This window comes from Patella vulgata, chromosome 3, assembly GCF_932274485.2.
Source record: "Patella vulgata chromosome 3, xgPatVulg1.2, whole genome shotgun sequence".
In the NCBI taxonomy this organism is placed as follows: Eukaryota; Metazoa; Mollusca; class Gastropoda; family Patellidae; genus Patella; species Patella vulgata.
Genome location: NC_065881.2, coordinates 10231700 through 10256504, shown reverse-complemented (window position 1 = coordinate 10256504; position 24805 = coordinate 10231700). Strand labels below are relative to the sequence as shown.

At 37.6% G+C, this 24805-nt stretch overlaps 2 protein-coding genes across 3 annotated transcripts; both read right to left on the bottom strand.

Annotated features, from left to right (window-relative positions):
- Positions 1–397: 397 nt before the first annotated feature.
- On the bottom strand, positions 398–24770 carry LOC126815036 (NAD-dependent protein deacylase). 2 transcript variants are annotated; one of them, XM_056099604.1, is made up of 10 exons: positions 24688–24770; positions 13418–13581; positions 12080–12229; positions 9509–9607; positions 8475–8601; positions 7199–7286; positions 6360–6413; positions 4663–4786; positions 2988–3103; positions 398–1586 (listed from the first exon to the last, which is right to left on the bottom strand). In XM_056099604.1, exons 2-10 carry the CDS (start codon positions 13535–13537, stop codon positions 1517–1519), a joined length of 948 nt encoding a protein of 315 aa, XP_055955579.1. In that variant the 5' UTR covers positions 13538–13581; positions 24688–24770; the 3' UTR covers positions 398–1516. The 2 variants fall into 2 exon arrangements, with proteins under 2 accessions (XP_055955579.1, XP_050396521.1); XM_050540564.2 differs by lacking the exons at positions 12080–12229; positions 13418–13581; positions 24688–24770 and adding an exon at positions 10329–10500.
- On the bottom strand, positions 19420–23031 carry LOC126815037 (transmembrane protein 170B). Its single transcript, XM_050540565.2, has 2 exons — positions 22932–23031; positions 19420–20437 (listed from the first exon to the last, which is right to left on the bottom strand). The coding sequence occupies exons 1-2, from the start codon at positions 23029–23031 to the stop codon at positions 20307–20309; spliced, it is 231 nt and encodes a 76-aa protein (XP_050396522.1). The 3' UTR covers positions 19420–20306.
- Positions 24771–24805: the final 35 nt, after the last annotated feature.

Sequence of the window (24805 nt, the reverse complement as noted above, 5' to 3'; positions counted from 1 at the left end):
ATTTTCCGGTGTGGTATCCCCTTGTCACTGATGCAGGACGGAGGGCCTGACAAGGACAGCTGTCTAGTTGTTCGGATGGTAAGATCCCTTGACAGTTGGAATTCGATATAAGAGTAGGCCATAGTGCAGCTGTCCGGGCAAAATTTCCCTCATAGCACAATGTATGGTGGATGCCCGTCTTCATTAGCCCAGTTCGGAGCGATTTTTAGTGACTGGAAGCTAATGGTTGACACCCTCTCCATTTAATTTGCATTCCAAGAAATGTTGATTATGACAATCCTATTGTCATAGTGAACACCATTAGTGTCATAGCCCTTTTTTACACCACATAATAGTCCTTGATTGAAGCCAGTAAAAAAACTGTTTGGCCTTGCCCCTAAGAATTTAAAAGTAAACGAATATTTCAAATCAGATTTTATTTTTTTTCTTATAGCAATATGCCAATATACACATCAAATATTTTCTTATAGCAAGATCCATGAAATATTTTCTTATAGCAAGATCTATGAAATATTTTCTTATAGCAAGATCTATGAAATATTTTCTTTAAATAACAATACAAGTAATCTGTATAAAATAAAGTATAAATACAAAGCCATACAAAAAAAAAATTCTGGTTGACAGATAATTTCGCATCACTTAAAAAGGGCCGCATAACCTGTTTTTATTTTAAAAATAAAAACATACATAATGTAAATATTTTGCAGAGGTTATGAGAAATAACTCTATAAAACAATTTGAATGAAACCAGGCCTACCAAAAGCTCAATTATCAAATGTGCAACCCTCATAAAAGTTTCTGGCAAGAATAAGCGCCCCTAAGGTTAACAAAAAAACCCGATAACAATCATAATGTGACATCAACTTTAATAAAACTGCTTTCCGGCTAGTTAATGGTCAGTGAACAACTATACTGGCAATATGATTTATGTTCTATTGGGGAGTTCAGTGTTATTTCATGCATTTTATTACGTATTTTGTTGACATTCACTGTTGATGGCACCCTAGATTTGAACCGCCCTCCACTATTTACAGCTTCTAGATCAACTACTGTTTATTTTCATATTGTTAGGGGGAGTTGAAGGCCCGAATGGTTAGCGTGAACAAGTTGTATCATAAGGTCTGTCGTTGAGTCAACTGGCGTGGTTTCAATTCCCGGGTTGTATGTGACAAGGAGTAGGGTCGCCTGTCCAACCTCGTGGATTTTCTTTAGGTCCTCCGGTTTCCTCCTACTGCTAAAGACCCCCTACGTGCAAGCGAATTATTGAAATAAAATTAAACAATATGTTAGTTCCAAAATGACCTGGTTTATGTCGAGTGGACGTTAAACCCCATTTCTCTCTCTCTCTGTGTATAATATTATTGAAGCTATGAATTATATCCCATAGAATAAAAATATACTTATTAATATTTATTATAATATTGGTGAAGCTGGGAACTATATTCTATGGATTATGACAATACAAAATGTTAAAAATTACACAGTTATTCTTGTAACTATAGCAGAGGCATAGATTTTACTTCTCTGTATCACATTTGGCCAAAGCAGCAGGTAGATGTTCTCCGGCAGGACCCTTAAAATGATACCTACAAGAAATACAAAATGAATCAAATTCATAACCTTTTAGAGGCATTTAGTAACTGGACAGGGCAATAAACCATAACTATACTTATGGAAGAACAGCTGCTAATTCATTTGGGCGAGAATTCGAAGAGTATTCTCTCAACGTTACAAAGCTAATATCAAGAAACATCACCCAAATAAATTAGTAGCTGTTCTTCCATTAAGTATCTGTAGGATAAAGCACGAGACTGAGGTTCTGCTGGGGAAAGAGAGACTGAAGAAAATAACCTGAGAAAATACCCTAAAATGAGAATATCCCAAAATTTCAGTAAGAAAAACCTTATATCATGTTTTCTTATGGGAAAAAAACCCTACTCTGGAAGAATAACCTGTTACAGGTTTAAAGAAAAACGTTCAGAAGAATAATCCTGTATATATTCAAAGCCGCCCCCGACTTTCAGACAGCAAGTTACATCAAAGAGATTTACTGTTACAGGTTTATAAAGTTTATTAATCAACTTCAGTAATACTTTAGTTTATTTTAAACAAATCCTACATAAATGTATATAATGTGTAAAACCTATATAAACTCGCTAGTAATGGGCATATCTTCCATATTAAACTCAGAATGCGTATATAATGTGTAAAACGTACATAAACTCGTTAGTAACGGACGTATCTTCCATATTAAACTCAGAATGTGTATATAATATGTAAAACGTACATAAACTCGTTAGTAACGGACGTATCTTCCATATTAAACTCAGAATGTGTATATAATGTGTAAAACGTACATAAACTCGTTAGTAACGGACGTATCTTCCATATTAAACTCAGAATGTGTATATAATGTGTAAAACGTACATAAACTCGTTAGTAACGGACGTATCTTCCATATTAAACTCAGAATGTGTATATAATATGTAAAACGTACATAAACTTGTTAGTAACGGACGTATCTTCCATATTAAACTCAGAATGTGTATATGATGTGTAAAATGTACATAAACTCGTTAGTAACGGGTGTATCTTCCATATTAAACTCAGAATGTGTATATAATGTGTAAAACGTACATAAACTCGTTAGTAACGGGTGTATCTTCCATATTAAACTCAGAATGTGTATATAATGTGTAAAACGTACATAAACTCGTTAGTAACGGGTGTATCTTCCATATTAAACTCAGAATGTGTATATAATATGTAAAACGTACATAAACTCGTTAGTAACGGGTGTATCTTCCATATTAAACTCAGAATGCGTATATAATGTGTAAAACGTACATAAACTCGTTAGTAACGGGTGTATCTTCCATATTAAACTCAGAATGTGTATATAATGTGTAAAACGTACATAAACTCGTTAGTAACGGGTGTATCTTCCATATTAAACTCAGAATGTGTATATAATGTGTAAAACGTACATAAACTCGTTAGTAACGAGTGTATCTTCCATATTAAACTCGGCCACTGTTACTCCTCTACTCGCTACATTAGGTGCAAACATACAGGCAGGATAAACCACTGATGATGTTCCAACCTGAAAAATATTTGGGGAAAGCCATGTCGATCTTTATAAAACGCATGGGGATTTCTTGTTTGGGCGAGAATGGCCCCGATTTGGCGAGTATGACCCAGGCTTGACGTGTATGGCGCTGGTTTGACGAGTATGATGCTGGTTTGATGAGTATGGCGCTGGCTTGGTGAGTATGGCACTGGCTTGGTGAGTGTGGCACTGGCTTGAAGAGTATGGGCTGGCTTGATTGCATCACCTTTTGCGTCACATAATTAAACATGACTTCTCGATATATGAGTGGATGATGAGTGGTGATTGGCTAATGAATTCTACAATTAGCTGAATGCTTTGGCGAAGTGGACACATTAGGCAAATATAATTCGGGCGATTGAAAATTTGGCCAAATAAATCAAACGTGTTTGATTCGGGCAAATCATTCTGCTGAATGACAGTGGACACATTAGGCAAATTTTGAGCCGATTGATTCGGCTGAAACATTTGGCTAGTGTGTCCACTGCTTAAGGAAAACTAAGATCCAGCCTAAATAATATAACCTGTTTTCCTTGTTTGGGGTAAACCATGGTAGATTGATGAAATGAAATGAAATGAAATGGGGTTTAGCGTCCTACTGTTCTGCTCCTATACTGGGCTAATGAAGACGGGCATACGCCATACAGTGTGCTATGAGGGAAATTTTGCCCGGGCAGCGGCACTATCGCCTACTCTTATATCGAATTCCAACTGCCAAGGGATCTTTTACGTGCATTCCAATGTATACACGGGACCTCGGTTTTTTGTCTCATCCGAAGGACTAGACAGCTGTCTTTGTCAGGCCCTCCGTTCTGCACCACTGACAAGGGGAAACCACGTCAGAGGTAGATTGATGAATATAGTGCTGGATTGCCATGTTTGATATCAGTGTTGGCTGAGAAAGTTCCTCCCGATTTTTCAATCCAGCCTCCCCTAGCAAGGAAAAGCGTCTAGTAATTCTGATGTCATGATCAACTTAATTAAACCATTGACAGTATATGAAAGATCCCCTGACTGATGGAAATCGATATAAGAGTAGGCTGTAGTGCCACAGTCTGGTCAAAATATACCTCATAGCACACTTCAAAAAAAGTAAAACATTAAATCTCATTTCATTTATTTAGTTAGGGAAACAAAACAGCAACTAGCCACAGCAATTATGCTCATTTGAATATTAATGAACCGTTATGGTTGAAATTAGAACAAATATCCCTGGCCCTGAGTTCACAACGTATTTTCTGACTTAAGTTAAGAATTTACTCAAAATTGTTCACTTTATTTTAACCAAAATATAGCCCTTTATAAAACTTTTGTTATGTTAATATGTCAAATACATCAATAAGAAACTGTGCAAAGTTTTGTGTTTCTGGATCAAAGATATTTCTCATAAACAGTGATTGAAAGTTAAGTAAATTCTTAAATTAAATCTGAAAATGCTTTGTGAACTCAGGGCCAGATGACTTAAAAATAAAATAATTATCTAATAGAAGTTTTTTACATCTATATAGATATTCTAGAGATATATTAAAGAAGTAAATTATAAGGCTATTTACCACTAAACACAGATCACATTTGTCAAGTTCTTCACCTGCCCTCTCTAAAACCTGTCTATCTAAAGCTTCTCCGAACCAAACAACATGTGGTCGTAATAATCCACCACAACCAGCTGTCTTACATCTACAAAACAGTCAAAAAAATAATTCTTTCTAATTCCAGGTTCCCACTATCACGATTCGTGCTACGATTGAAATCATGGTTTTAATTGTGGAGTAATCGTGGTGACCCTATCAGGTTCATTTGTAGCAAGCATGTCGAATGTATCGAAACCTATCTGCACGTAGCAGATCGTGGACTCAATTATAGGGACAATCCTATCGTAACACATTGGGCGACAGTGGAAACCTGGCATTAAGATTAAAATCAATGTAACAGTTTTCATTTAAACGCAGAAGGGGGTAGGGTGGCCAAATGGTCTATGTGTTGTGTTGAGGAAACCGGTAGGAGCCGGAGTAAAACAACAAGGTTGGACAGGCGACCCTTCTCCTTGTCACGTACAAGCGGGGAATCGAAACCGTGGCACTTGACTCAATAACAGACCTAGTGATTTCACATGCATGTGTTAAACCACATGAACACCTAACCCCTCCAAATCAAAATGAGAGTAGGCCGTTTAACTAATAGCATACTGCATGGTGTATGCCAGTCTTCATTAGCCCAGTTGGGGGGGTTGGGTGGCCGAATGGTTAGCACGTGCGTGCTGTATCATAAGGCCTGTCATTGAGTCAACTGGTGTGGTTTCGAATCCCCGGTTGTACGTGACAAGGAGTAGGGTCGCCTGTCCAGCCTAGTGGGTTTTCTCCGGGTCATCTGGTTTCCTCCCACTGCTAAAGACCCCTACGCACAAGCGAATTATTGAAATAAAATTAAACCATATGTTAGTCCCGAAATGACCTAGTTTGTGTCGAGTGGATGTTAAACCCCATTTCTCCCTCTCTCTCATTAGCCCAGTTGATGCATAAAAGTAAGACATTAAACCCCTTGTCATTTTTCTTTGTTTCTTTGTGATTATTGGTATCTTCTACAAGCCAACAAATGAACTAAATGTGCCATACATTAAAGATACATTATGGGAGATTAGATAAAGAGCTGGCAGTTCTCACTATGATAGTTAAAAACTAGATAATGTAAAGGGAATTTGCTGAAAATTTCAGTCAAATTGATCCACTCTGAATCAAGATTTTAGCGATTGAATTTTGGGTCTAGCCTCGATCATCATTACTAAAGTCAGTAGATAAAAAAACATAGTCTCGCTTATCCACTTTTTGATTTAATTATCAATGAGCGTTAAGCAGCAGATAGGATTCCAATCTAGAAAATATCGCAGGCTAGCGATGACATCAAGAGTTGATTTGAGGTGAGTAGATATTAATCTTTTATCTCTATACATTTTTAGATCTTTTACAAAATCTCTTGAATCAAAATTTTAGGTTTCAACTCTTTTTCATCAACAAAATCACCTGAAAGTCATAATTTTTGTAATATAGTGTCCAGATGATCAAGACTACCATACATTGTCCAGATAATCAAAGTTACACATCAAGTGACACTAGTGTCTAGGTAATCTGGATATACAGCCTATACAAGAATGGGGAGCTGCAGTGGCTGGCTAACCAGCAGGTCTCGAGTTTCATTTCTTTTATATAAGAATGGTTGGAAAGGCCAAAGAATCTAAAATGATGAATATTGTTACCTGGGTAATTTTTCTACCGGTATCTTAGCATCGACAGCAGAAGGATCTGGTTCCCTAGCAACAGAAAACAAAGCAATATATATGTATGTATTGAAGTGTCATACCTTTTTATGTTTATTTTATTATTAAAGGATCCTTTTATGGAATTAGAGTAAAACAATTTTGTTCGGGAAGCCAAGCTCGTAAATAAGATACCAGGCAATGTCTGATACAAATGAAATGAAACGGGGGTTTAACGTTCCACTGTTCTGCTCCGACTGGGCTAATAAAGACAGGCATACACCATACAGTGTGCTATGAGGGAAATTTTGCCCGGGCAGCAGCACTATGGCCTACTCTTATATCGAATTCCAACTGCCAAGGGATCTTGTAAGTGCATGCCAGTGTATACACAGGACCTCAGGTTTCCGTCCCATCCGAACGACTAGACAGCTGTCCCTCCTGCACCACTGACAAGGGGAAACAACACTGGAAAATCCTGATGAACTTTCTCAGCCAAAGCAATATCAAATCCAAATTTAGGGTGTTACAGACTCAATTCCTATGTTGTCCTGTTATTTTGTACGGCAATTAGTTTATTGTTTTGTAATGTGGTCCTATTCCGGTTCGCATCTTTTAAACACAAAATTAAACCTTTTCAATTTTATTAAATAAAAGCAGAATCTATACTTCTCAAAATTCTCGAAATATATACTTTGTGTTTTCGACTAAAATCGTGGATTTAGGACTTAAAAAGTTGGTCAACTAGCTTAGTGTCTGTTCTCAAGGGGAGATAACTGTAGACAAACAGTGTAAGTTTAGTATGGGCACACAAAGTTAAAGAGCCATTATTTTATTACCCTTTATCACGAAGAGCTTCACATATCGGACTATCATTATTCACGGCGACATCTTTACATTTCTCACATCTTGTTTTAAACAAATTACCTGCAAAATAATAAATCATAAACAGGGGCGGACTGGGTAGCTGGAGCCAGAATTCAGATTTTAGGCCAAATCAATTTTATTTCAGTTCTTCGAGGTATTCATAATACAATGAATACGGAAGAGAAAACCCACAAGGTTGGACAGGCGACCCCATTCCTTGTCAAGTACAACCGGGGAATCAAAACCACGCCAGTTGACTCAACGACAGACCTTATGATACTACGTACATGCGCTAACCACTCAGACATCCTCTGCCCTCCTCAGCTCCTGCGTAATGTATGTTTAAAAGGAGTTGTATTAATGCGTGTAGCTTTAAATCTAAATATAATTACACATGATACAATTATATGGCGACGTTTCTATACTTGTTCATGGTTTGTGAGCGTCTGATTAATTCTTACACACACGCATGTGCTTCGTTTCATAACTTTATTACTATGACCAAAAACCCGGGAAAATATGCCAATGTATACGACCATGTATATGACCATGTGACCATAGTGAGGCTTAGCCTGTTACACTTTACATGGTTATATATTTAGATCTAACAATTTCGACGTGGGTTCTCACTTGCCCGACAAAGACGATCGAAACTAAGTCTAAATGTAACCAGAATTAAACTTCAAAAGTATTTCATATAAATTGTGTCATGTGTTATTCTCATTAGGTTATTAAACATACATTATGCAAGAGCTAAATCTGCCTATTGCAGGTCTTTCTTTAGGACTGAAATGTTATCTAAATTATTAATTAGACATTAATTAACTTATCCAGGCTATAATCAACTCTCGAATGCATCAGATTTCTCCGATATTAAATAGATTAGAATGGTTCAGACAATTTTGATTTAATCTAAAAATGGAGGAGCTATAATCAACTCTCGAATGCGTCGGATTTCTACGATATTAAATAGATTAGAACGGTTCAGAGTGTTCAGACAATTTTAATTTAATCTCAAAATGGAGGAGCGAGACTTAGCTTCGAACAACCAGTATGGTGGTTGAAATTATTGCACACGTCTTGTCAAACCTTCAAAGGCTAATATCTTCACTTGCAATAGAGTAATTTGAATGAAATTTTCAAATAATTCATTTTACATGATCTATTTTTGAACTATTATAGCAAGAATGGCTAGTTCTTTATCTAAATCCTACATAATGTATCTTTAAACAATCTAAAAACAATTACCATGAAGTTCAATAATAGAATCTGAACCAGCTCTTTTATGTAGACCATCTATATTCTGTGTTATTACTGTCACATTACGATTTTGTGGTTTGAGTCTTTTCTCACATTCAGCAATTGCTTCATGAGCCTGCGACAGAGAGATATTAATGGTGTTTAACGTCCACTCGACACAGATTAGAGCACTTTGGGAATATTATTCACTAGATCTTCATGTGGTTAGTGATAATGATAAGGCCAGCTCAATTTTTTGTCATAGGTCACGAGATGTAAACTGGGCTAGCGCTATTCCTAACCCTGGACCTTACATAGCCTTAATGCTTACCCTAACCCTAACCTACAATCTCGCCAACAATCACGTGCCCAAAGCTTATTTACATCTCAACGACCTCAACAAAAATTGAGCTAACCTTAACAAATAGATTTAGTCTTCTTGATGTCTGATTGGGCATATCCCTGCTCGGACATTAGGAAATGTTTGGCATATATGGGTAAAATAGCATCAATGGGACTAAAAAATGATTCATTTTTTTTCAATAACATGCTTGCAGTGGGAGGAAACAGAAGAAAACAGGGGACCCTACATCTTTTCATGTACAACCGGGGAATCGAAACCACACCACCTAATTCAAGGATAGGGCTTATGATATAGCGCGCACGTGCTAACCATTCGGCCATCCAGTACCCCCAAACCCGAGAAAACAGCTAGGGACCCTACTCCTTGTCACGTACAAGTGGGGAATCAAAACCACGCCCCTTGACTCAATGGCAGACCTTATGATTTCACCCACATTAAAAAGATGTTTGAAACTGATTTCCTTGAAAAATTCATGGAACTAAAGTTCATTAATTTAGACAATGTAAAACTTACTGTACCAACAAATAGTTTTTTTTATTTTCACCTTATTTGGGTATTTTTACCTTATTTGGGTATTTTTTACCTTATTTGGGTGTTTTTACCTTATTTGGGTTAATACCTTATTTGGGTATTTTTTACCTTATTTGGGTATTTTTTTACATTATTTGGGTATTTTTACCTTATTTGGGTATTTTGAAGCCATTACTTCTCTTCTATAATGGTAAAATTCCCATACTAATGATGGATTTTCTGCAAATGCTTCTGGTGTTGCTAACGTCTGTTAGGAATAAATAGTATACTTTTAGTTCTTGGCTAGAATTGTATTACAATACGATCATAAACTAAACATGATTACGATAGCCTATATATAAAACAAGAAGGTTTCCCTTTTAAATAATGTATAATTCACCTTAAAGTAGCAAAGTATCCAAAGTCTTCGACATTAAAAATACAAATTATTTGTCAATTTAAATCAACACTAATGTTGTTATCTTACCGGGAAAAGATTGGCTTCTGATATCCAATATTTAAAACAAAATAAACCTTTTACCATCGGTACACAAATCATGTACCATAATGCGTTTCAGGGCCATTTGTAACAAGGAAGTCGAAGAACGTGGCTAGGCATACCCACAAGTCATGTCCAACAGTGACACCATATTCTTATCTGGAGAGCATGCACAATAAATACAAATGGTGTAGACTGGAATAACCAGATGCTAGAGATTGCCATACGATTGAGACTTCTGGCGTACTTCGCCAAACATAACTGATTTGAAATTAAATCAGTTTATGTACATTCATATTACATTATCATATGCATTTGTGTCAATTTCTAGGTCCAAAATATTAGCGATTGAGCTCCTTTACATTTCATATTTACCCTACTGTGTTAAATATGCCTTTATTCTATTGAATACTAAAACGGTTCTTGATTGACTACCTGGTTTTTTTTTATACATTTCATCTATGTGGTTACTTTACTACAATATGCTTACATTCATATTTCTTGTAACATATAGCAGATCATGACTCAAGCTGGCATTACACAATGGTTTCTCTGGGTTTTATTCCTGATTGTTTTCAAATTTGAGTGAAGTCTGTGTCACTACAGACCCGGGACTGTACAGCACAGTGAACGCTTCTGGCTACACCGCCCGGATCCATTCACTTTATTTGAATTGTGCGTTTGTTTGTGAGTTCTGCGTAATATGTCTTATCCGTATATTTGTGTTTGTGTAAATTATGTGTGGTGCAGTCCCCCTGCACTTACTATTACAGTGTTTTGTCCGATATATCTGCATGCAACATTTCTGAATCAAGGCATAAGGTGGGTTTTTCCCACTCTCTGGGTAAATATTTAGTCACATTTCTTTTCTGTGGTAATTGATTAGTTTTCATTGCTAAAACATATTTTATTGCAAAAATATTCTTTACAAAGGGATAAAAACGATTTACAACTTGACCCAAATTGATTACTGATTGGTGTTTACTTAACCGATTGTAACCAATCAACCAAGTTCGGCAAGGCTTGTGTTGCATAGCTTGAAAAATATGTGTAGATATGTTTGGAATAAACAAAAGAAATCGATCAACGTTAAAAGGGAATTTGCCATGACTGACTTCCGATCTCTTCTGGGGAAAACAACAAATATACCCCAAAATCTATAAAATTCTGACCCAAAAGATTTGTAGATGGATAGGATAATATATGTGACCCATCATAGCAGGCCTCATGAGAGGGGGGTGCAGCCGGTGTGTCGCCCCAGGGCCCATAAGAGTCTATGGGGCCCATGAATATCAAAGTTCAAAATTGAAGTGGGCAATTATGCATGAATTATATAAGTATGTACAAAAGTTTTCGCTTTATCGCAATCTGCTGGTGATATGACTAGTGTTGAAAAGAGGGGGGGGGGCAAAAAAGGTCTCTCCTCAGCAATTCTTTTTTCCTCTCAAGCACCCTACATGATAGCAATATGAGCCTTAAGTCTTTTATGAAATGTTCGAAAACGTTAAAATTGGCTTTCAACTTTGAACTTTATTACAAAAAAAGCAAAGAGTTTATTGCTGTAGCCAAGAATACGTGTATACAAATGTATACAGATATAAATAGAAGGCATTGTAAATTAAGTACACATAGATAACAATAAGGTAGAAATAACCCCACTTATTAAGTGCAAACTCCTATCAGGAAAAAAAACCCCCAACACAATATTCATTACTCACCCATATATTGCCAACTCCTATCAGAACCCCCCCCCCCCAAAAAAAAACCCCAACCCCAATACAATATGCATTAAACGATTTTAACTATACTGAGTTTTTTTATTATTGTCTCCGTGATTTAACCATTTGTTTTAGCTTGAAAAGACCAACAATAACGCAAAAAATATTTTCTACAGACAGAAATATAGGCAGGACAGAACAGCACAGCAGAAAGTGAAATTCATCTTTAACAGCCCTCATATTACAATATTTGCATAAACTTTTATCTCTTTCGATTTTATTACATTGCCTGGTTTCAATATTTAGTTGGAGAATACCACAACGAAAATGACATTAGTTTTATATTTTACTTGAATATTCGATTGGCTAAGAGTTTTGATTTGCAGATATTGCAAACTAATTTCTTTTTAATATTTATATTCGATTTCGAGATTTTTGTTCATATATTGTAAACAAGGACTTGAGATATCTGACTCATTTTGCTGTCATAGGTCACATACTGTTTAAAAACATTACAGCTTACCTGTGCTTGCCATTTTCTCCAATATCCGCCAGCACCTCTAAATGTAGGAACCCCACTTTCAGCACTAACCCCAGCTCCCGTTAGTATGACTATATTTTTAGCTTTAGCAAATTCTTTCCTGAAAGCAGTCATGTCGGAACTGGGCCGAGTCTGTAACGTAAAACATAATAAGACGACTACATATATACAATAACAAAGCGTATAAAAACGTATTTAATCAACTGTTTTAAGAATTGTGGACGAATTGACTAACGTACAGAAGTTAAAATAATATACTTCCACACAAAAGAAAATGAAATAAAATGGGGTTTAACGTCCCACTGTTCTGCTCCGACCGGGCTAATGAAGGCGGGCATATACCACACAGTGTGCTATTAGGGAAATTTTCCCCAGGCAGTGGCACTATGGCCTACTCTTATATCAAATTCCAACTGCAAGGGGATCTTTTATGTGCACGCCAATGTATACAAGGGTCCTCGGTTTTTCGTCCCATCCGAACGACTTGACAGCTGTCTTTGACAGGCCCCTCCATCCTGTACCACTGACAAGGGAAAACCACGTCGGAAAATCCTGATGAACTTTCTCAGCCAATGCAGGGATCGAACACCCGACCTCCAGAGTAGCGAGCAAGCGTCTTACCCACATACCCACAGTGGCTTCCCACCACACAAAAGGGACTGGAGATTATTTGGTTGAATAAAAATTTCTTTTTAGCCGAAATAGCAGCCCCGAAACGTTCTCATTTCCCAGGCCCTTTGTGTGGGGTTTTCAAGACAATTTAAAACACTGACATTTCGGTATTAATTTACCCCCCCCCCCCCCCCCCCCACATTAAATAAATGAAAAGATTTTCAAACCGACCGATCCAAGTAGCCTAAGTTTATGTATTATTATTGTTCTTAGTGTTTAATGTTCTCTTCAATCAGAGGTGATATCGCAGACAAGTCTTATTTTCATTATTTTAGTACAGGGGTCTTTCCTGTGGGAGGAAAGCAGAGTACCCGGAGTAAACCCACGAGGTTGAGAAGGCACCCCTATCTCCAAGCCACATACGCTCACACCAAATAAAAACATGTTAAGTCATAGACAGTATACAACCATAGACAGAGACAAGGCATAGACATATAGAATGACTCAAACTAAAAAAAGAGAAACACAGATATGAATTTATCAGTAGACTACACAGTGACTACACAATTGGGATCACATGGACTTAGTGTGCCATCCAAAATTTTGCGGCACACTTAGGAAGACTGGTTGAGAATCACTGCTCCAGACCACTAGGCCATCTTAACCCCCCTAGTTTATACATTCTAATACCTACTAATATATACTTACAGATTTTGCTGTCATATCAGCCATTTTATTGGTAAGTAATGGTCTTACTGAGCCTGTCGACAAATTGAAGATAGTGAAACAGTTAAAGCGAACAGCCAATCTGGTAGTCAAAACACTCATTTATAACTTTATTGTTGTAAATCCACACCTTCAGTCAACTATATCTAAAAGTAGTAACATGGTCATTATGACTTAAAGGAAAGTATTACCTGGTATATAGATAAAACGGATATAATATAATAGCAACAGAGAAATTGATATCCTGAGAGAGAGAGAGAGAGAGAGAGAGAGAGAGAGAGAGAGAGAGAGAGAAGCAGAGTTTGAGGTCCACTCCACACAAACTAGGTCATTTTGGGACTAACATATGCGTAGGGGTCTTTAGCGGTGGGAGGAAACTGGAGGACCGAGAGAAAACCCACCAGGTTTGACAGATGACCCTACTCCTTGTCATGTACACTCGGGGAATCGAAACCATGTCAGTTGACTCAATGAGAGAGAGAGAGAGATGGGGTTTAACCTCCATTCGACACAAACTAGGTCATTTTGAGACTAACATACGCATAGGGCTCTTTAGCAGTGGGAGGAAACTGGAGGACCCAGAGAAAACCACGAGGTTGGACAGACGACACTACTCCTTGTCACGTACAACCAGAGAATCGAAACCACGTCAGTTGACTTGTCAATGACAGACCTTATGATACAGCGCGCACATACTAACCATTTGGACATCCACCCCCTTTATGGTCAAGTACCATTCCTACGATAAAATACAACGTCTTGATTATCTATTTTTACATCAAATTATTAATCCACTCAATGTCACTGCCATCTGATTGTCTAGAGAGTTGATTATGGGCTTGTCGTGAATAAATGCATAATTAATGATTCATATAACATTTGAGACCAGAAATAAGCAGATTTAGCTCTTACTGAAATGAAATGAAATGGGGTTTAACATCCTACTGTTCTGCTAAAACTGGGCTAATGAAGACGGGCATATGCCATACAGTGTGCTATGGGGGGGTTGGATGGCTGAATGGTTAGCGTGCGCGCGCTGTATCATAAAGTCTGTCATTGAGTCGACTGGCGTGGTTTCGAATCCCAGTTGTACGTGACAAGGCGTAGGGTCGCCTGTCCAACCTTGTGGGTTTTTTCTGGGTCCTCCGGTTTCCTCCCACTGCTAAAGACCCCTATGCGCAAGCGAATTATTGAAATAAAATTTAACCATATGTTTGTCCCTAAATGACATAGTTTGTGTTGAGTGGACGTTAAACCCCATTTCTCGCTCCCTCTCTACAGTGTGCTATGAGGTAAATTTTGCGCGGACAGTGGTGCTACAGCCTACTTTTATATTGAATTCCAACTGCCAAGGGATCTTTTACATGCACGACTATGTGTACATGAGACTTGGTATAGGATTCTTCGTATCTGGAGTTTAACCCTGTATATAAATCTAAAGTCAATCAGATATTAACTGAAGCCACAAGCAATTGTGAACGACAGACAGAGATGGGTGTTGACAATACATGTATACAACCACATTTCTACTAGAGCCAGAAATATTTTTTTTATATGGATTAACATATCAAAACAACAAATTTTTTTATTCAATTTAATTTTATTTATTAGTTTATTGTTACTCCTGGAGATATAAATAAATCGAGATACCTCATTTAGGAAGTTCAGAGAGGAATTTTATATCAAATACAATTATCAAATACAATTTTATTGACATAGAAATGAAATGAAATGAAATGAAATGGGGTTTAACGTCCTACTGTTTTGCTCCGAACTGGGCTAATGAAGACGGGCATACGCCATACAGTGTGCTATGAGGGAAATTTTGCCCGGACAGCGGCACTACGGCCTACTCTTATATCGAATTCCAACTGTCAAGGGATCTTTTACGTGCACGCCAATGTGTACACGGGACCTCGGTTTTTCGTCTCATCCGAATGACTAGACAGCTGTCCTTGCCAGGCCCTCCGTCCTGCATCACTGACAAGGGGGAACCACGCCGGAAAATCTGGATGAACTTTCTCGGCCAATGCAGGGATCGAACACCCGACCTCCAGGCTAGCGAGCCAGCGCCTTACCAACTTAGCCATCGTGATCCCCCTATTGACATAGAAACAGGATGTTTAATTTAAAGATACATTAGCTAAACATACATTATGCAAGAGCTAAATCTGTCTTTCTTTAGGCCTGAAATCTTAACCAAATTATTAATTAGACATTAATTAACTTATCTAGACCATAATTAACTCACGTTGGCATAGCTAGCCTGCGACGTTTATTGGATTAGGTTCCGATTTGCTGTTCGACTTCCATTCATAATTTAATTATTAAATGGATAATCGAGACTATGTTTTTTATCTTTTTATCGTACCGACTTTAGTAATGATGCTCGTGGCTAGGTGGAATATTCAATTGCTAAATTCTCGGTTCATAGTGGATCAATTTGACTGAAATTTTCAGCAAATTCCCTTTACAGTATCTAGTTTTTAACTATTATAGTGAGAACTGCCAGCTCTTTATCTAATTTCCCATAATGTATCTTTAAGAGTTTTATAAAGAGTTGGCCATTCTTGCTATAATAATTCAAAAATAGATGATAACATAAAAGAAAATGTTGAAAATTTCAGTCAAATTACTTTGTTCTGAATGGAATTGTCAATGTTGGAGGTTTGGACTAGAAATAGTCATGAATTGTGTCTGCACCATCTATGGGAATTGGCGATCGTTTGATTGACAGATGATAACTCCACCCACATATTCTCGATTATCAAGTAACATGCTCAATGGCTATGGTAGCCTTGCTTGGCAGGCCTTTCATCGCCAGTTTCCGGTAGTGACATCAGCGACTAACGGTAAACGTTAGCTTGGTCCGCCATTTATTGATTTAATTTTAAATGGACGACTGTTTAAATCCAAACTGTATCCAAGCCATCCGTGGGTCTACAGAGTTGATTTTGAGCTTGTCGTGTAAATAAAGGTCTAATTAATAATTTCTATAACATCTGAAGCCTAAATAAAAACTGGCAATAGAGAGATTTAGGTCTTGCATAATGTATGTTTAATTTCCCCAGTATATAAATACAGGTTATAGATTACAGGGGCGGTCCAGGAATTTTTGCAGGAGGGGGTTTACCCGGTTCCTGAGAAAATGTATCCCTCCCCCCACTCCCCCTTGGCTTGAAATGTTTTGAGAAATACATGGTCTCTATCGTCATTTTGGTGTATATACATACACATTGATCTTTTTAAACAGAGAAATCCAATATCCTGTTTGACGTCAATTTTTATTATGAATTAATACGATGACATTATGATTCAATTTTATTGATGCAAAGCATTAATTGTGATATCACATATGTCTATATCATTATCTCGCGCTTTGAGTGCCCATCCTGTCACACCATCTGAGGATAAAGGATAGAGCACAATTATGACACTTTTCTCATAAAAAAGGTTGTTTTACAAAAACATGTATGTAGCTGAGCGGGGGGGGGGGGGGGGGGGGATTATATCTCCTACAAAGATCACAAAGCAGACATTTCAAGGGGAAATATGGGGGATTTCCCTTTTCATTCTGCTTTATTTACCATTACATGTATATACAGCCTGGCATTGAAATGGACAGGCTGACAAAATAACATATAAGAAAAACAATAATATTCAAATTCTAAGGATGTAAAAGATACATTATGTAAGATGTAAACAAAGACCTGCAATAGACAGATTTAGCTCTTGCATAATGTATGTTTAATATTTCATACAAATGACATTTTTTTATGTCCATTGGTTTTTAGTGTAGTTCACATGTACAAACATTATGTTGCAAAAATAAACAATCTGATACAAAATACAGGGGCCTGTTTCACGAAATTTTAAGTAAAATAAAATCCAAATTTTAGTAATTTGATTGGATAATATTAGATTGGTTTTAGTGCTTAGCCAATCAAAATTGAAGTATCTACTAAAATGTGATTTTATCTTTAGTTAAAATTTCGGGAAACAGTGCCCAGATCCATGTTGTTGTTGTTGTTGTTGTTGTTGTTGTTGTTGTTGTTGTTGTTGTTAGTGTTTAACGTCCGCTTCCACCGAAGGTGATATCGCAGACAAGTTGTCTTTTTTTTTATTTTCATTATCTTAGCGCACGCGCAGGGGTCTTTCCTGTGGGAGGAAACCGGAGTACCCGGAGTAAACCCACGAGGTTGAGAAGGCGCCCCTATCTCCAAGCCACATACGCTCACACCAGGGATCGAAACCACAACCGCAAGCCAGAGGTGACCGGCCAGCTAGAGGTCTGACCAGATGTAGTTTGGGGGGGGGGGGGGCGCCAGGGGCCATATGAGCGGCTTTTGATCCTATGATGTCAGACATTTGATTAACCAATCAGCATTGATGTTTCTAGTGGGTTACCCACAGTTCCGTGCACCTACCTCACGCAAAAACTCACAGTAACAGACCATTTCATTGCAATTGGCTAATCCCTCACTTCATCCAGAATGCGGGTTATATAACAACTCTTTCAGATCCTAGTTTAGTAAAGACAAGTATAACGAAATTTTGAACTATAAAAAACGAAACGAAATAGGATCTGTGTTTTAATTAGATTGCAAAACAAATTTCCTTCCTTCTTCAGATTAATAATTTGTGTGAAAGTTGTGTGTTCAATTCCTGAACTTATTTTATAATATTTCATGATTTATCAGAACACTTGGAATGACTAGAAATGCTCTCATAATATAATACAGCAGAGCCAGTACTGGATTGACCGAAAGGAAATGAAATGGGGATTAACGTCCTACTGTTCTGCTTCTACTGGGCTAATGAAGACAGGCATACGTCATACAGTTTGCTATGAGGGAAATTTTGTCTGGGCAGCGGCACTATGGCCTACTCTTATATCGAATTCCAACTGCCAACAGATCTTTTTCGTGCATGCCAATGTATACATGGGACCTAGGTTTTTCACCCCATCCAAACGACTAGACAGCTGTCCTTGTCAGGCCCTCCATCCTGCACCTCTGACATGGGGAAACCACATCAGAAAATCCTGATGAACTTTCTTGGCCATAAAACACCCGACCTCCAGACTAGCGAGCCAGCATCTAACCCACTTAGCCACTGTGTTACCCTTTACCTAAAGAAATGGCAGGCTGATGTCTAGGGCCTCAAGATCTTGGGTCCCCTGCCAAGGTGTATAATATTTTTGACACTACCTTTCTTACACCCACTGTATTCTTAAATATTCATCACCATCCTCGACTATACTCAATTGTGTTTAAGACATACTTTCACCTTCCTCTAATCGTGAGGGTGGGGGACTTGGAGGGGTCTTTGTTTTGTCTTGATGGTGGGAGATTGGGAAGGGTCTTCCTCTAATCTTGAAAGTGGTAGGGGATTTGGAGGGGTCTTCCTCTAGTTGTGCATCTTGTGGGTGGGGGATTGGGAGGGGTCTTATTCTAGTCCTGAGTGTGGGAGATTGGGAGGGGTCTTCCTATAGTCGAGAAGGTGGGGGATTGGAAGGGGTCTTCCTCTAGTCGTGAAGGTGGGAGATTGGAAGGGGTCTTCCTCTAGTCTTGAGAGTGGTTGGGGATTTGGAGGGGTCTTCCTCTAGTTGTGCATCTTGCGGTGGGGGATTTGGAGGGGTCTTCCTCTAGGAATGAGGGTGGGGTCTTCCTCTAGTCATGAGGGTGGGGGGGGCTTCCTGTAGCCGTGGGGGGTGAGGGATCCGGAGGTGCCTCAGAAGTGGAATAGCCCAGGGCCTCTCTTCATCCAAATCCAGCCCTGAGTTGAGCTCAAAATTCGATATTTTTAGTTATTCAGGTTTTTTTTCTGTCAACAGCTATCATTAACTTGTATTGACTAGATTTAATAATACATAGTCAGGACCAGATATAGCTTACACAGAGAACCTGGCTGAAAATGTTGTTGCATCAAAAGTTAAAAGGGGGCATATCAGGTCATTGTCCGTCACACTCACACAAATGCCATTTGTATGTCATGGTAGATTTATTTGGCAAAAACCTAATGAATAAAATAATTTGGGCACCTGGCAGTGACCCAGTCTGTAATCCCCTTAATCTGGGACTGACAGCAATACAGAACCAGTTTGTATCAAAGAAATCTTCTGTTTTTGTCTGAACACCGCCGCACAAAATATAAATTACACACATGTCTTGTCAAAACTTTTCACTGTTGATTAATGTTGAATACCACCACACACTTCTATATACACAGCTGACGCACACTTGAAACGATATGGGGTTTAAAGCACCACTTTTCTGCTCCAACAAGGCTAATGAAGACAAATGTATGCAATACAGTGTGCTATGAGTGAAATTTTGTCCGGAAGGTGATGCATACCAATGTGTAACAGAACCTTGTTTTTTGTCCCATGCTAACAACAAGACATTGTTGACACACACCAGATTAGGTCCTATCGGGAGTCTGAAGTCTTTTCTCTATTAATCCTGTATAAAGCCGCTGGTTGTATAATCTTCCTGTCTGATGAATCATATTGAATTATTGCACAAGTCATGACTACACATTGAATAAACCATTTTAGATACTGTAACATGTTATGGAATTTCTTACATGTTTTGGATGCTGCTGAGTGTTCTGATATTGCTACATGTTCAGAATATTGATATGTGTTTGGGATATTAAAGGTGTTGGAGAAACTAGTTCACAGCACTGCAATTACGTTAAGAGATTTCATCTTTAGAAACAAAAAAAAAAAAAAATTTGTTATTATGTAAAGTCACATATTGTTAGAATTCCACATAAAACCTCTATACACTCCTTTTCACCATGATCACAGATCAATCCAAGATGAAAACTATTTCAGTTCGTTTCTTCATGGTAATTTTTTTTAATTCTATAATGTGGCTAATATTCTTGTAAATGACACAAAAGACACAATAATACTCTGTCCAACGCCCCACACTAACGCATAAAACGGCATCATTTCAAAATCTGCAGCTCGATATAAACCTGCCACAGCAGCACCTGTAAATAACAACAACAATCTTTAAACATACATTATGGGAGATTAAATAAAGAGTTGGCAGTTCTCACTATAATAGTTAACCAGTGGCTGCAAGGCAAGATACGCCCACATTAAACAACCATATTAAAGATACCTTATGTGATATCAGATAAAATGAAATGGAGTTTAACGTCCTACTGTTCTGCTCCTAACCTGGGCTAATGAAGACGGGCATACGCCATACAGTGTGCTATGAGGGAAATTTTGACCGGACAGCGGCACTACGGCCTACTCTTATGTCGAATTCCAACTGTCAAGGGATCTTTTACGTGCACGCCAATGTGTACACGGGACCTCGGTTTTTCGTCCCATCCGAACGACTAGACAGCTTTCCTTGTCAGCCCCTCCATCCTGCATCACTGACAAGGGAGAACCACGCCGGAAAATCTGGATGAACTTTCTCGGCCAATGCAGGGATCGAACACCCGACCTCCAGGCTAGCGAGCTAGCGTCTTACCCACTTAGCCACGTGATCCCCAATATCAGATAAAGAGCTGACAGTTCTCACTGTAATAGTTAAAAACTAGAAGATGTAAAGGGAAGTTATTCTCTAAAGTTACGAGTAGATAAGCTGATTAAAGTGGCATTATGGGAGATAAGATAAAGAGCTGGCAGTTCTCACTATAATAGTTAAAAACACGATAATGTAATGGGAATTTGCTGGAAATCTGAACCGGGAATTTTGGGCCTAGTCTCAATCATCATTACTAAAGTCGGTACGATAAAAAACATAGTCTTGATTATTCATATTTTGATTTTGAGTGGCAGATCGGATTATAATCCAGTAAATATCGCAGACTAGCGATGACATTGAAAGTTGATTACGGTCTGGATAGGTTAATTAATGTCTAATTAATAATTTCGATAACATTTCAGGCCTAAAGAAAGACCTGCAATAGGCAGATTTACCTCTTGCATAATGTATGTTTGAGTGACATTTAGTGATTGAGAAACACATTAACATAACACAATTTTTAAGGGAGAAAATCACAGATTTTATTATATAAGCACCAAGTTTCCACAACGTACTTAATAACGACAAGAGGATACTTGTCGAAACTTCATGCTTTTAGAATAAATGAATTGATTTGTTTCCCATAAAAAATTGTATTTGGTACAATAACACACTTAATTTCACAGAAAGTGAGAGAGAAGTGGCATTCAACATCCACTATATAAATTTTCGGACAGATTTCTAATGCCACGTTCCCACTGTCCTGCGATGCGTGACGATATGGTTGTCCCTGTTGGGTCCACGATTTGGTATGTGCAGATACGTTCGGATACGTTTCGATACGATCAACACGATTATTACGACTGACCTCAATATATGATAGGATCATCACGATTACTCCCAATTAAAACCACAATTTTAATCGTAGCTCGAATCGTGATAGTGGGAACCTACATGTAGCATTAACAGTGTGACAAAATGGACAAAGACAGCAGAAAGCTTACTTGGTAAACTTACTTTCATAGAATTGCTAATTCACATAGATACATATAAAATCAATCTGATTATAATACAGATCTCTATTTCGTTTCGTTTTTTTTTTATACTTTCGATGGCCTACACTACATGAAGATCTGACAAGTTGTACTTGAAGATCGTGTCAGGGGGTTGTACGAGCGGCTTTTGACATAATGACGTCAGACATTGATTAATCAATCAGAGTTGATGTTTCTAGTGGTTTACCCACAGTTCCGTGCATGACACGCCAAGAAGTCGCCATAACAGACCGTTTCATTGGCTTATCCCTCACTTTAACCAAAACACCGGGAATATAACAACTCTTCCAGATCTTAGTATAGTAAAGACAAGTAAAACGAAATTTTGAACTATAAAAAACGGAACCAAATACATGTAGGATCTGTGTTTTAATCATATTGACTAAATGGTGTAGCCTTGATTAGTGCAGTAGGTGCAGATAATTAGATCGTTAAATCCCATTTCATTTGTACTAATCATGTAAAGAGAAAATAAATGAAGAGCCCCGGGGAAGAACGATGTAAGTCACCTTTTCAATGAACCCCAGTTAATGGCGCCATATGGTAGCAAATTGTATAAGCTTTCTGTGGAACAATCAATTTCAGGTAAAGATGATTGGAGTCACATCGAACCAAGGCCCTTCTTAAATGGCCTTCCAGACAAATACGTCCATCGTACCCTTTATTTGACCTTAATTTGGCTGAATAGTGGAAGTCAGTTGTTGTACTGGTAATTATGATTCGTATTAAACATCATTTTGAAGTTGTAATTAAACCCAGTCGTTGTTCTGGTCATGCCAAGCATTCTCGTCCAAAAGTTTGTTTTGCCTTTTATGCGAAAAGACAAAAATGTGACTTAGATCCTTCTTCCCCTGGACTCTTCAAATGATTACTAACTTGTGACAACTCCTCCAGTTAATGGAGACAGAACACCCATGGCTAAAACACCGGCTGGTATCCATCGACCTATCTTATGTTTCCTTAATCTACAGAATGCAATCAGTGCTGCTATAATATGTACAAACATTGACGAAAACAACGCCCATAAAAATACTTGATACCACATTTCTGAAAAGACAGGTTTACACAGCTAATTTTTTACAAATTTCAAAATGAATGGATTCTTTTATTTCTAGTTTGAAAAGAAATTTCATCAACTCTGGAATGGTTATACATTATTTTGCACACAATTCATTCTTTCAAATTTTAATGTGAATGTTAGAAGAACTAGGCAAAGAGTTTGATGCAAATTTAGCAAGTTCTCTAACGGCTTTATGATGAAAATTTCTGAATAAAAATGTTAAGTGTATATCCTATTATTTCCAATTTGAGAAGCTATTTGAATGAAATGTTTGTACATTGTTTCAAACACAAACTACTGCTATTGAATTTCATCAAAAGTGCCACAATGTAATAATTGTTCAATAAGTCACTAATTAAGTGGAGTTACTTCCCTAGAAATAGATCTACTATCAAAACATATCTCAAATTAACCCTAATATACTCACCCCCAAAACTGTTCAAGGGATCATTTGGTGACAAACCAATTACATTCAACACAGAATCAAGATCTTCAGTTTTGAAATCATTCACAGCAGACGACATTTTAATTTAGCGATCTGTATCCACTTTTTAGGGGCCTACTTTAGTGCTCAGACATTTTCCATTAGGAATTCAGAAACAAGGCGCTAGGATACAATAACTTAATCTGTTATGTTATTGTAAGATTACCATATCTCCAGTACGTGTCCAATTTTTAAAGTTTCCTCTTTACTGATAAATACACAGTCAAACAATTTCACTCGGAATCTTTGAACATAACAATTGACCATTCTATACACTTAGCTATTATCGTATTGTTAAAATATTAAATCATAAATAACGATAACATATTTTCATTTCGTCTTAGTCTTAAGGGTTATTTCACTTAAGACCCAGGATGCAATCCTTGCAGTTATGCCCGACTATGTTTTGCATGGACTTATGATTTAGCTCGATTTATAAATTGACCTCTCGGCGTATTGGCATCTGAAAATTCTGACAGATCTTGGCATACCATCTTGGCCTTTCATTTCTTCTTACTCATTTGTTCTTTGTCTGGTTAAAAGACACTAGTGGGGTGGAAGAAAAGATGATGGTTATAATATAATTTCCAGTGACCATGAAAAGGTTTGTGAATGGCATATAGAGACAGAGACCTATGTCGCTCACACTCAATGACCTTCAGTTGTTCGCACCTTGGCATACTAAAAATTACCCTTGAAGTAAAAACAGAAAAGCCTCAAAAGATATCATGTAGGAACAACATGGGATGCACCACGCAAAGAAGACTGTAGCTTGCATGTATGTACTGAAAAAGTATTACAAATGCAGCAAAAGATATGTTTTTTACTTATGGAAATATTCTCTTATGCAATTGGAGATCACATCAAATAGTGGTAACTGTTTTAGAATTGCTTATTGCTCAGTGTTAAGTTCAGCAGGTAAATTGACAAGTGTCAACAGACCCAGTCAACTGACTGCACTATCAATATCACAACTATCATTTGACTACATGTACGTCCCAACACTAACTACTAGAGGCTACAGCCACAGGTCTGTTCGATATTAATGTAGGCCTACTGACAGTCACAAATTCCAATATTGACATTAAACTAATACACAGGGTATACAAATATCAACAGATTAAAAGAAAGTATTTTTTACTGAGGCATTTACTTACTACTTGTTACATAAAATCATAATGAAAAAGCTTTGTTTTTATTTTGCGTGGAGTGATAAACCGGAAGTAGAACTTTCGTGGAATAATACAAATTGCAAATTGTAAATTATTATGACAA